At 49.4% G+C, this 12956-nt stretch overlaps 1 protein-coding gene across 3 annotated transcripts in view; it reads right to left on the bottom strand.

Annotated features, from left to right (window-relative positions):
* birc6 (baculoviral IAP repeat containing 6) overlaps window positions 1-12956 on the bottom strand; it is a 143109-nt gene that overhangs the window by 89698 nt on the left and 40455 nt on the right. For all 3 annotated transcript variants that reach the window (XM_072436816.1, XM_072436817.1, XM_072436818.1), the window contains exons 30-31: window positions 11243-11462; window positions 9814-9953 (exon numbers count right to left, since the gene is read on the bottom strand). In XM_072436816.1, coding sequence (XP_072292917.1) covers window positions 9814-9953; window positions 11243-11462 — 360 coding nt within the window. The remainder of the gene's footprint in view (window positions 1-9813; window positions 9954-11242; window positions 11463-12956) is intronic.

Below are 12956 nucleotides of genomic sequence, written 5' to 3'. Positions count from 1 at the left end.
GTGTCTTCTTTGACATGTCTGTTTCTCCCAAACCTCCGGCTGGTCCTGCAGCTGTTCAGAGGCTGGTCCTGCAGCTGTTCAGAGGTTGGTCCTGCAGTTGTTCAGAGGAGACACATAAGTGATGGCACAGGTGCACTGTTTATGGAAATGATAAACTTTGAAAATGTCTCATGTTCTAATGTAAATGATTTGTTGAACTCTGTTACATCTAGTGTTTTGAATGTTCTGGACACCATCGCCCCTATAAAGGCTAAAATGGTTAAAAATAAGCAGAAGGCGCCGTGGAGAAATGATGATTCGGTCAGGGCACAGAAAAGGGAGTGCCGCAGGGCCGAACGGAAATGGCGCAAGTCAAAGCTCCAGGTTCAAAAAGAGATTTACAAAGAAAAGCTGAACATGTACAACCTAATCTTATGTAGAACTAGGGAAAGATATTTTTCTGAAATAATTGGAAGCTGCAGTAACAACTCGCGTGTCCTGTTTGCCACAGTAAACAGATTAACAAACCCTCCAGCTCAGCTGCCGTTAGAACTCTTTTCCACATCCAAGTGTAATGAGTTTGCATTATTCTTTAATGACAAAGTTCAGGGCATTAAAAATGCTATAAATCCCACAATGCAAAAAATTACCCTAAAACCACCAAGACACTTAGAGCTTACTCACTTTGCACCAGTAACTGACAAAACTGTCCATGAGATCATCACCAGTCTGAGTTCATCTACATGCTGCCTTGATGTGTTACCCACCAAATTTCTAAAGTCTGTGCTGAACAGTTTGTTAGCACCATTCACTCACATAGTTAACATGTCGTTTCAATCTGGAACATTCCCAATGTCTTTGAAAACTGCGGTCATAAAGCCTCTCCTAAAGAAGAGCAGTCTTGATGCCGCAGTACTGAGTCATTACCGGCCCATCTCTAATCTGCCATTTTGGGGCAAAGTCCTTGAAAAGGTTGTTTACCAACAGCTCACAGATTTCCTCTTAATAAACAACTCATTTGATGTTTTTCAGTCAGGTTTTAGACCTCATCACAGCACTGAGACTGCTCTTGTCAAGGTGACAAATGACATCCGCCTGAACACTGACACGGGCAAAGCCTCAGTCTTAATTCTGTTAGATCTGAGTGCTGCTTTTGACACTGTCGATCATGGGATCCTCTTACAGAGACTAGAGGACTGGGTGGGCATCACTGGCACTGCCCTAAACTGGTTAAGGTCCTATCTGGAAGACAGGAAGTACTTTGTTGAAATTGGTAGCTGTGTCTCAGACCACATGACCCTGACCTGTGGAGTGCCCCAAGGGTCAGTCCTGGGTCCCCTTCTGTTCAACCTCTACATGCTGCCGTTGGGTCAGTTGATACGCAGTGAAAATGTGTCCTATCACAATTATGCAGACGACACTCAGATCTATGTTTCACTATCGGCAGGTGACTATGGACCAGTAGATTCACTCTGTCACTGCATCCAACAGATCAGTTTGTGGATGCAAAACAACTTTCTCCAGCTGAACTCAGACAAGACTGAAATAATCGTTTTTGGCCCACAGAAACAAAGAGAAAGTGTTAGCGGTCACCTCCAGAGTCTCGCTCTAAAACCTACAAACCAAGTTAGAAATCTGGGGGTAATAATGGACTCAGACTTGAACTTTAATAGCCACGTCAAATCAATAACATCAGCAGCTTTTTACCATCTAAAAAACATTGCCAAAATCAAAAATATAGTGTCAAAACCAGATTTAGAGAGACTTATCCATGCGTTTGTCTCCAGTAGATTAGACTGTAACGGCCGCTCACTGGTCTCTCCAAACGAGCTGTAAAACAGCTGCAGTACATCCAGAACGCTGCTGCTCGGGTCCTGACTAGAACCAGGAAGTATGATCACATTAGTCCTGTTCTCAGGTCTCTGCACTGGCTCCCTGTGGCTCAGAGAATAGACTTTAAAGCAGCTCTGCTTGTGTACAAGTCTCTCCATGGCCTAGCACCAAAGTACATCTTGGATATGTTAGTGCCATATGAACCATCTCGGACTCTGAGGACCTCAGGGACCGGCCTCCTGCTGGTGCCCAGAGTCAGGACAAAACATGGGGAATCTGCGTTTCAGTTTTATGCAGCTAAAATCTGGAACATTCTTCCTGAAGATGTGAGACAGGCTTCTACTCTGACAATGTTCAAATCTAAGCTAAAAACAGTTTTGTTTAGCTGCGCATATGACTGAAGGGATTTTTTCTTTGCACTCTTCTCTTTTGTTTGTGATTTTATTAGTTTAGAAAATCAGTTGGATTGATAATTTTTAATTTAGTTAATTTTATTGTATTTCTGTAATTTCTTTGTGATTTGAATGCATTTTTTCCTGCTGTGTGAAGCACTTTGAATTGCCTTGTGTATGAAATGTGCTCTACAAATAAACTTGCCTTGCCTTGCCTTTAAACTGGAGGCCCGCGGGCCAAACCCAGCTCGCCACACAATCTGACCGGGAACACAGGAAAACCTCCAAATATTGAAAATATACATCTTCTCTTGTCTACTGGGTTAGTCCTGGTTTAGTTTAACTCTGAGATGTTTGTTAAGCCTTTTTTATTTGATTTGATATTCTCATTAAGTAAGCAGACACCTTTATGTCCCCGTGTCTACAGCGTGTCACGTTCTAAGGGATCATCTCAAAATGGGTTGAAGCTGAAAAGACTTAATATTTTTCGTCTCTCTCTGGCCCCTCCCCCCTCATGTTCTGGCCCCTCCCCCCTCATGTTCTGGCCCCTCCCCCCTCATGTTCTAGCCCCTCCCCCCTCATGTTCTGGCCCCTCCCCCCTCATGTTCTGGCCCCTCCCCCCTCATGTTCTGGCCCCTCCCCCCTCATGTCTGTCTTCACATCACATGTTACGCGTTGATAAAACGATAGTAGCTTGATGGACCTGCTCAGCTCTAGTGAACATCCTTAGGTATGTTTATATTTAGAAGTTATGAATGTTAGTCCAAATAATAACTCCACTTTGGTTTGGTTCATTTATTTCGTGAACACCACATTCACGTTAGCCACACAACAACGTCTCCCTCAGTCCCACCCAGACACGTATAACAGGTAAACAGAACAGTATCACCCCCTAGCGGTCAGGCATGAGAAGTGAAACTTAGAGAAGTGAAACTTAAGAAACTAACAAACTCACTCTCTTTATAAAAACAAAAAACACACAGCAACACAACAGAACATGAGTGTAAGTGTTGTTGTTGAATAGTTATTTAACAGTCCAATGTCCTTCATGGAGAGCCTTAAGAAGCATGGCCGAGGAAGCTCCCTTTTTAGTAAGGCAGTCTGCAAGCTGCTCTTTAGTTTCAGACCACAACACTTGAAGGACCTTTTCAGTTTGAATTAGTTCTTTGATTGAACTGATTTCTAAACGCAGTCGTTTTTCTGTGACAAACTTGGTAGACTTCAGTGCATCAACAAGAGAAAAGTTATCAGTGACACAGATTATTGGTACAGGATGTTCAGTGCTTCCTGCATTAAGTTCAGAGAACAATGTTGAAAGACAAATTGCATTGTCAATTCCCTCTGACATTGCTAGAGTTTCACCTGCAAGTGTACTTCTAACAATTCTCTTGATTCTCTTTGACTGCCATGAGATGGGAGAAAAACATCCATTGTCACCCATCAAAACAATAAAGTGCCCACCTTGAGTTCCTCCATCTGACAGATTACCAAAAGATGCATCAGTGAAAGTAACTAATTTTAAGTTACCGTCTTTACCAAGATGCTGGAAATTCAACTCAACAGACTTAGCCTTCAGTTTGCACACAACTCTGTTTGCTTCATTAATAGTCTGTACAGTAGCCTGTTTAAGATTTGATGCTAAGTTACTTGCATCAAACATGGCATCAGGTCTGCTCTGTCTGGCAACCCACAGAAGTTGCCCTATCTTAGATCTGAGCTGATCTTGCTCTGCTTCAGTGAGGGGTGAGAGGTATGGGATGTAAATGTTGAATGTATGTCTCTTGGTGTATTTGTACCTTTTTACTCAAAGTAACTAACTCCACACCCACATAAGAAAAGCTATCCTGAGCTTCACGACCAACATTGAACTTTGATCTGAGATGAGGCATGACAGTCATAGAAAACATTTGTGTACCTCCCCAAATGAAATCATCAACATGACAAGCTAGTACACCAGTTACATTTTTGTTCTCATCTAACCAGTAGAGAACTGCAGGGTCAACTTTAGATATGACAGCTCCTGCTTCAATTATTATGCTTTTCACTCGGTTATACCAATAGAGTGAGGCATCAGCTTGACCATACACACATTTTCGCAGTTTCCAAAGTACACCAGTGCTATTAGCCTCTGGAGGAGGTCTGATGAAAATGTCTCTAGATAGTTCCAGTCCTTGTAAGAAGGCAGATTTTATGTCCATTGAACGAAGTTGCCATTGTTTCTGACAACTGACTGCCACTAAGAGCCTCAGGGACTCTGAAGCACAGGTTGGAGAGTCCTTTTGTAGCTCAGAAACTTGTAGCTCCTCAAATCCTCGTGCAACAAGCCTGGCTTTTGGTACTAATCCGTTCTCAGTCTCTTTTAGAGTGCACACCCACCGAGTGGAAATGCACTTTTCTCCTTTGTCCTCAACTTCCTCAAACACGTCGTTTTGTATCCAACTTTTTATTTCATTGGACTTGGCTTCATCAAATGACAAATCCTTAGTGACAAAAACATCCTCGCATGTGTCACCACCAGGAGCCTGAACCTGGACTTGAAGATCTTCCAGCTGTAACAGATCCACTGCTTCATTGTTTCCCGCCACCTCAGCAGGCTCAAGCAGCTCAAAGTTATACCAGTCCTTATATTTTCCGGTGGCTTTTCCAGCACGTCCTAACACTTTAGCAGTACGTGAAACACCACTCTCTGCGTTTCTGAATGTAACAATTTGGCCAGTCTTTATATTTCCAGCACCCCGTCTCTCTGCCCCAGCATATTCATGAGCGGGTGGAGGATCATTGTTTTCAGCATTTGTCTCTTCGGTATCCTCATTTATGTCATATGAGTGTTGTTCGTCCTCATTGTTTTCTTCATCACAGCTGGTCTGAGGTTCCTCATGTTCCTGATTGGCTTTCCTCAGCCTAAGTCGGTGAACTCTGACACAGGTGCCACCGTGTCTAACAAAAACAACAGCACCGTCCTGCCCAATGACCACCGCAGGTCCTTTCCACTCTGGACAGTCCACACGTTTGTAAAACACTTTGTCTCCCTGTTCATACCTCTCATCGTTGTGACGTATCTGTTTCTTTAGCGCTCTCCGTATTCGTTCGGAGCATTCTGCTTCTGTAAAGGCCTTCCTTGCAGTGTGCAGAGCTGAAATGTGTTTGGCAACCCACTCACTTTTAGTGGTGCCCTCTAGAGCAGGTGGTCTGTCAATCAACACCAAAGGTAGGTTAGGATTCTGCCCAAACACAAGCTGATGTGGGCTGTAACCATGGACACTTTGCATACAGTTCTTTGCCATAAGAGCCCAGTCCATGGCAGTGCTCCAGTCACATCTAGTAGTAGTTTTCACTTTGAGTATGATCTCTGTTGAAGTTTGGTTGTGCCGTTCTAACAGCCCATTACTCCAGGGGCTGTATGCTGGTGTGGTTTTTACTTCAATATTAAACTTTTCAGCCATGTCGCTCACTTCTTCATTATTAAACTCCCCACCATTGTCACTGAACAACTTTCGTGGTGGGCCGTGCACACTGATCCAATCATGAATAAAATGTTTAACGATCTCAGAGGATCTCTTGGTGGTCAGGACACTTCCTGCACTAAATCGAGTGAACTGGTCAATGATATGTAGGTACCACAGCCCTGGCTCAAGCTCGTGCAGATCTACAGCTACAGTCTCATACGTTGAAGCCAGTGGTAGGCCAGCCGCAGGTTTGGGTTTGGTCTTACAGTACTTTTGACATGCTTCACACTGACTTACAACCTTTTGTAGTAAGCCAATGCATTCTGTGTCTTTGTTTCCAGAACTACTTAAAAGCCTTTGTAGTTTGTCAGCAGAAGCGCCCAAACTGCTTATGAAGTTTCTCTAAAACTTTTGTCTTCTCGCTTGTGTCCATTTTGTCTGTGCTTGTCAGCACTTCTTCCTCAGTAGTTGTTAATATCTGATCAGCATTTACAAAACATTTATCTTCACTGTCGATTATGTTCACACAGTAATGTCCCGAGCTTGTAAAGTCCAGTTTGATAGGTTGATTGAACATCACAGCACTGTCATTTTCCATGTCCAGAACTGTTCCTGCCCTTTTTAGAGATGTCTTGCTCAAAAGCAAGGGGATATTAACAGGGACAACTTCGGTTTCTATATTACACTTTGTGGTGCCAATCTTAGCTGGTATCGTAACCTTTTGGACAGAGTGCACCACTTTTCCATCTCCAAACTTGAAGGGCCAATGACTTTGTGTTTCAGTTTTTATCATAGACTTTATGTTTTTCTTTCCAGACACATTAATGTAGTCGTCAAGCCACTGTTGTCCACACACTGTCCACTGTTGTCCACACACTGTCCACTGTTGTCCACACACTGTCCACTGTTGTCCACACACTGTCCACACACTGTCCACTGTTGTCCACACACTGTCCACTGTTGTCCACACACTGTCCACTGTTGTCCACACACTGTCCACTGTTGTCCACACACTGTCCACACACTGTCCACACACTGTCCACTGTTGTCCACACACTGTCCACTGTTGTCCACACACTGTCCACTGTTGTCCACACACTGTCCACACACTGTCCACTGTTGTCCACACACTGTCCACTGTTGTCCACACACTGTCCACTGTTGTCCACACACTGTCCACACGTTGTCCACACACTGTCCACACACTGTCCACACACTGTCCACACACTGTCCACACACTGTCCACTGTTGTCCACACACTGTCCACTATTGTCCACACACTGTCCACTATTGTCCACACACTGTCCACTGTTGTCCACACACTGTCCACACACTGTCCACTGTTGTCCACACACTGTCCACACACTGTCCACTGTTGTCCACACACTGTCCACACACTGTCCACTGTTGTCCACACACTGTCCACTGTTGTCCACACACTGTCCACACACTGTCCACACGTTGTCCACACACTGTCCACTGTTGTCCACACACTGTCCACTGTTGTCCACACACTGTCCACTGTTGTCCACACACTGTCCACACGTTGTCCACACACTGTCCACACGTTGTCCACACACTGTCCACACGTTGTCCACACACTGTCCACTGTTGTCCACACACTGTCCACACGTTGTCCACACATTGTCCACACACTGTCCACACACTGTCCACACACTGTCCACACGTTGTCCACACACTGTCCACTGTTGTCCACACACTGTCCACTGTTGTCCACACACTGTCCACTGTTGTCCACACACTGTCCACACACTGTCCACACACTGTCCACTGTTGTCCACACACTGTCCACACACTGTCCACACACTGTCCACACACTGTCCACTGTTGTCCACACACTGTCCACACGTTGTCCACACACTGTCCACACGTTGTCCACACACTGTCCACTGTTGTCCACACACTGTCCACTGTTGTCCACACACTGTCCACACACTGTCCACACACTGTCCACACACTGTCCACACACTGTCCACACGTTGTCCACACACTGTCCACTGTTGTCCACACACTGTCCACTGTTGTCCACACACTGTCCACACGTTGTCCACACACTGTCCACTGTTGTCCAGACTGTCCACACACTGTCCACACTGTCCACTGTTGTCCACTGTTGTCCACACACTGTCCACTGTTGTCCACACACTGTCCACTGTTGTCCACACACTGTCCACACACTGTCCACACACTGTCCACTGTTGTCCACACACTGTCCACTGTTGTCAACACACTGTCCACACTGTCCACTGTTGTCCAGACTGTCCACACACTGTCCACTGTTGTCCACACACTGTCCACTGTTGTCCACTGTTGTCCACACACTGTCCACTGTTGTCCACACACTGTCCACTGTTGTCCACACACTGTCCACACACTGTCCTAGTGCAAGCAGTGTCTATTACAGCGGAGCCAAAACATTCAGTCATGAATATTTCTGCATCTGTTGGCGATTCTTTTGTATACAGTGTAATGTTACACTCTTCCACGTTTGTCTTTTCTTCAATTATTTGAACACTCTCACCTTTGTGTGGACAGTGTTTTGCCCAATGAAACGTACTTTGGCATACAGCACACTTTGACTGCCGTCCGAACTTGTCCAGCGGGTTGGTACCGGGCAGTGGAGTTCTCGCTCTGGAACCCTGTTGCCAGGGCCTGTTTTGACGTCGCTGCTTCGTTGCAAAAACAGATTCTTGACTAATTCCCTCTGTAGTGGCAATCGTTTTCCCGCTAAATATTCTCTTCAAAGCGGACTTCATAGAGGCGAATGTCAAATCCGTGCACGCAGTTAGAGCCAGCTGTCTGTCCGTCGTATCCAAGCACGCGGTGTCCAGCAGTTTAAAAGCCAAAACTGCATCGGGAAGCTCCATGTTGTAATTGCGCATACGCGAATATCGCTGTTCGAAATCAATAATATAGTCCACCATGGACACGTTTCCGCTTTTCATCATCCGGTCAAAGTTCGTGTACGTTTCAAAGATCCGATCTTTTTCTTCTTTTAGGAACAAACTATCAAGTTTACCAAAAAGAGTGGCAATTCCCGTGTCTTTGTTTAAATCATCAACCGGAATTTCCATCGCCGTCTCCCGTGCTCTTCCAGATAGCGCCAATGCCACGGCAAGAGCTTGTTTTTTTTTCTCCAAATCGGTAACTCTAATCCACATACCGACTTCATTCTTCCAGCTTTCATAGGGTTTTCCCTCTTCAAACGATGGCGGGACTCTGTAGTTACTAACCATCCTCTGCTACCAATGTTAGTCCAAATAATAACTCCACTTTGGTTTGGTTCATTTATTTCGTGAACACCACATTCACGTTAGCCACACAACAATGTCTCCCTCGGTCCCACCCAGACACGTATAACAGGTAAACAGAACAGTATCGCCCCCTAGCGGTCAGGCATGAGAAGTGAAACTTAGAGAAGTGAAACTTAAGAAACTAACAATGAACTCTCCAAATAATGTCACCTGTCGCGCATGTTTGTTTACTCAATCCACATGGTCCAGGGGCCCTAGGGGCCCTAGGACATATCCCATTCAACCCAAACTGTGAGATGACCACATTGAGATGGTCTCAAGAGGATGAGAGAGTGAGAAACTCATGTTTCTTGTCAAAACCTGTAATTGTCAGTTGGCTGAGTTTAGACCTTAGACATGTCAGAGTGACAAGAGCAGGACACGCCCTTTTGTCTCAGTGAGAATCTCACGTCTTCTGTGATTGGCCGAAACCTCATGCTGGGTTTGTTTTGTTTCCTTCTTCCGGTCAGTGCGTAGCACGTTACTAGAGCATAATATCTTGATCATTTTCTGCGCCGCGTCTTGCCGCAAAAAAGCTTTTCCAACTTTTCTGCACCAGCCGTGTTGGCGACGCCCGCTCCCCGCGCTGGCCACAGCACGCCGTGCTCCCCCCCGTACGCGCCGTGAGCGCAGCGCTCGCCGTGCTCCGCGCACGCACCCGCTGCCTCATGCTCGTTGCTGTGAGAGTTTTTTTGCATTTCAAAACAATGAGTGCCACAACCATGTATTGAAGCTTCAAAGCAACAAAAAGACAAAATGTAGGTTCAACCCCCCAAGACGATAAATATTAAGTCTTTTCAGCTTCAACCCATTTTGAGATGATCCCTAACTCTTTCCACGTGTCCGTACCTTCGGTTCTCCGGTGCGCGCTGGCGGCCCCTGCTGGCTGCAGAGGACACAGCAGAGAGTCCAGCAGGTTCAGAAGACCCTCCAGAACTCCACTGTTACTGAGCGAGCGCTGACCGATGCAGGACAGCAGCATGAACACTCTGAGGAGACAGGACCAGAGAGCATGAACACTGAGGAGACAGGACCAGAGAGCATGAACACTGAGGAGACAGGACCAGAGAGCATGAACACTGAGGAGACAGGACCAGAGAGCATGAACACTGAGGAGACAGGACCAGAGAGCATGAACACTGAGGAGACAGGACCAGAGAGCATGAACACTGAGGAGACAGGACCAGAGCAGGATCAAGACATCTGCGTCATCAACAGTCCATAGAGGGCGCACTAGAGCTCTCTGGGCCATAACTGCCCAGGACTGACTGACAAACACGGATGTAATCTACACCTGACACTTTTTAACACAACAATGAATTCCTCTAAACTTGGACCTGCCCTGGGGGGGAGGAGTCGTACCTGTCCTGGGGGGGAGGAGTCGTACCTGTCCTGGGGGGGAGGAGTCTCGTACCTGTCCTGGGGGGGAGGAGTCTCGTACCTGTCCTGGGGGGGAGGAGTCTCGTACCTGTCCTGGGGGGGAGGAGTCGTACCTGTCCTGGGGGGGAGGAGTCTCGTACCTGTCCTGGGGGGGAGGAGTCTCGTACCTGTCCTGGGGGAGGAGTCGTACCTGTCCTGGGGGGAGGAGTCGTACCTGTCCTGTGGGAGGAGTCGTACCTGTCCTGTGGGAGGAGTCGTACCTGCCCTGGGGGAGGAGTCGTACCTGTCCTGGGGGAGGAGTCGTACCTGCCCTGGGGGAGGAGTCGTACCTGCCCTGGGGGAGGAGTCGTACCTGTCCTGTGGGGGAGGAGTCGTACCTGTCCTGTGGGAGGAGTCGTACCTGTCCTGGGGGGGAGGAGTCGTACCTGTCCTGGGGGGGAGGAGTCGTACCTGTCCTGGGGGGGAGGAGTCGTACCTGTCCTGGGGGGGAGGAGTCGTACCTGTCCTGGGGGGGAGGAGTCGTACCTGTCCTGTGGGAGGAGTCGTACCTGTCCTGGGGGGGAGGAGTCGTACCTGTCCTGTGGGAGGAGTCGTACCTGTCCTGGGGGAATAGTCGTGCCTGTCCTGGGGGAGGAGTCGTGCCTGTCCTGGGGGAGGAGTCGTGCCTGTCCTGGGGGAGGAGTCGTGCCTGTCCTGGGAGAGGAGTCGTACCTGTCCTGGGAGAGGAGTCGTACCTGTCGTGGGGGGGCGGAGTCGTACCTGTCCTGTGGGAGGAGTCGTACCTGTCCTGGGGGAGGAGTCGTACCTGTCCTGGGGGAGGAGTCGTACCTGTCCTGGGGGAGGAGTCGTACCTGTCCTGGGGGGAGGAGTCGTACCTGTCCTGTGGGAGGAGTCGTACCTGTCCTGGGGGAAGATGAGCAGCTGTTCAGAGTTGTAGAGCTCCTGCAGGACGTTGGACAGGAACTGTCCCCACCAGCGCTCCGCCCCGCACAGCTGCACCAGGAGGAGCCCGGCGTGGAGGCGGATCTTCGGGGTCCCGCTGATGCACAGGTGCTTGAACAGCTCCTCACACGCCTCCGAGTGGAATGTGGACTGGAGCACGGACGGAACCGAGTGTCCTGAGGAGCACACGGCAGGATGAAGCACGAGGAGGGGCATCAGGGTCAATCAGGCGCTTGATTGAATGCATCTTTACTTCTTACTTATTTCAACGTTTAAAGTATTGAGAGATTATATGATCCAAAAGTATAGAGTTCTTTAAACTCTGCAGTAGCGCCCTCTGCAGTAGCGCCCTCTGCAGTAGCGCCCTCTGCAGTAGCGCCCTCAGCAGTAGCGCCCTCAGCAGTAGCGCCCTCAGCAGTAGCGCCCTCAGCAGTAGAGCCCTCAGCAGTAGAGCCCTCAGCAGTAGAGCCCTCAGCAGTAGCGCCCTCTGCAGTAGAGCCCTCAGCAGTAGCGCCCTCAGCAGTAGCGCCCTCAGCAGTAGCGCCCTCAGCAGTAGAGCCCTCTGCAGTAGCGCCCTCAGCAGTAGCGCCCTCAGCAGTAGCGCCCTCTGCAGTAGAGCCCTCTGAAGTAGAGCCCTCAGCAGTAGCGCCCTCAGCAGTAGCGCCCTCAGCAGTAGAGCCCTCAGCAGTAGTGCCCTCAGCAGTAGCGCCCTCTGCAGTAGCGCCCTCAGCAGTAGCGCCCTCAGCAGTAGCGCCCTCAGCAGTAGAGCCCTCAGCAGTAGAGCCCTCTGCAGTAGCGCCCTCAGCAGTAGCGCCCTCAGCAGTAGCGCCCTCAGCAGTAGAGCCCTCAGCAGTAGCGCCCTCAGCAGTAGAGCCCTCTGCAGTAGCGCCCTCAGCAGTAGAGCCCTCTGCAGTAGAGCCCTCTGCAGTAGCGCCCTCAGCAGTAGAGCCCTCTGCAGTAGAGCCCTCTGCAGTAGAGCCCTCTGCAGTAGCGCCCTCAGCAGTAGCGCCCTCTGCAGTAGCGCCCTCAGCAGTAGAGCCCTCAGCAGTAGAGCCCTCAGCAGTAGCGCCCTCAGCAGTAGCGCCCTCAGCAGTAGCGCCCTCAGCAGTAGCGCCCTCAGCAGTAGCGCCCTCTGCAGTAGCCCCCTCAGCAGTAGAGCCCTCAGCAGTAGCGCCCTCAGCAGTAGCGCCCTCTGCAGTAGCGCCCTCTGCAGTAGAGCCCTCAGCAGTAGAGCCCTCTGCAGTAGCGCCCTCAGCAGTAGCGCCCTCTGCAGTAGCGCCCTCTGCAGTAGCGCCCTCAGCAGTAGAGCCCTCAGCAGTAGAGCCCTCAGCAGTAGAGCCCTCAGCAGTAGCGCCCTCAGCAGTAGCGCCCTCTGCAGTACAGCCCTCTGCAGTAGAGCCCTCTGCAGTAGCGCCCTCAGCAGTAGCGCCCTCAGCAGTAGCGCCCTCTGCAGTAGCGCCCTCAGCAGTAGAGCCCTCAGCAGTAGAGCCCTCAGCAGTAGCGCCCTCAGCAGTAGCGCCCTCAGCAGTAGCGCCCTCAGCAGTAGAGCCCTCAGCAGTAGCGCCCTCAGCAGTAGCGCCCTCAGCAGTAGCGCCCTCAGCAGTAGAGCCCTCAGCAGTAGAGCCCTCAGCAGTAGAGCCCTCAGCAGTAGAGCCCTCAGCAGTAGCGCC

The sequence above is a fragment of the Eucyclogobius newberryi genome, unplaced genomic scaffold (genome assembly GCF_026437365.1).
Source record: "Eucyclogobius newberryi isolate DKJ021-1_F unplaced genomic scaffold, fEucNew1.0.hap1 SCAF_8, whole genome shotgun sequence".
Lineage (NCBI taxonomy): Eukaryota > Metazoa > Chordata > Actinopteri > Gobiiformes > Gobiidae > Eucyclogobius > Eucyclogobius newberryi.
This window is presented reverse-complemented; position numbering and strand designations above follow the sequence as displayed.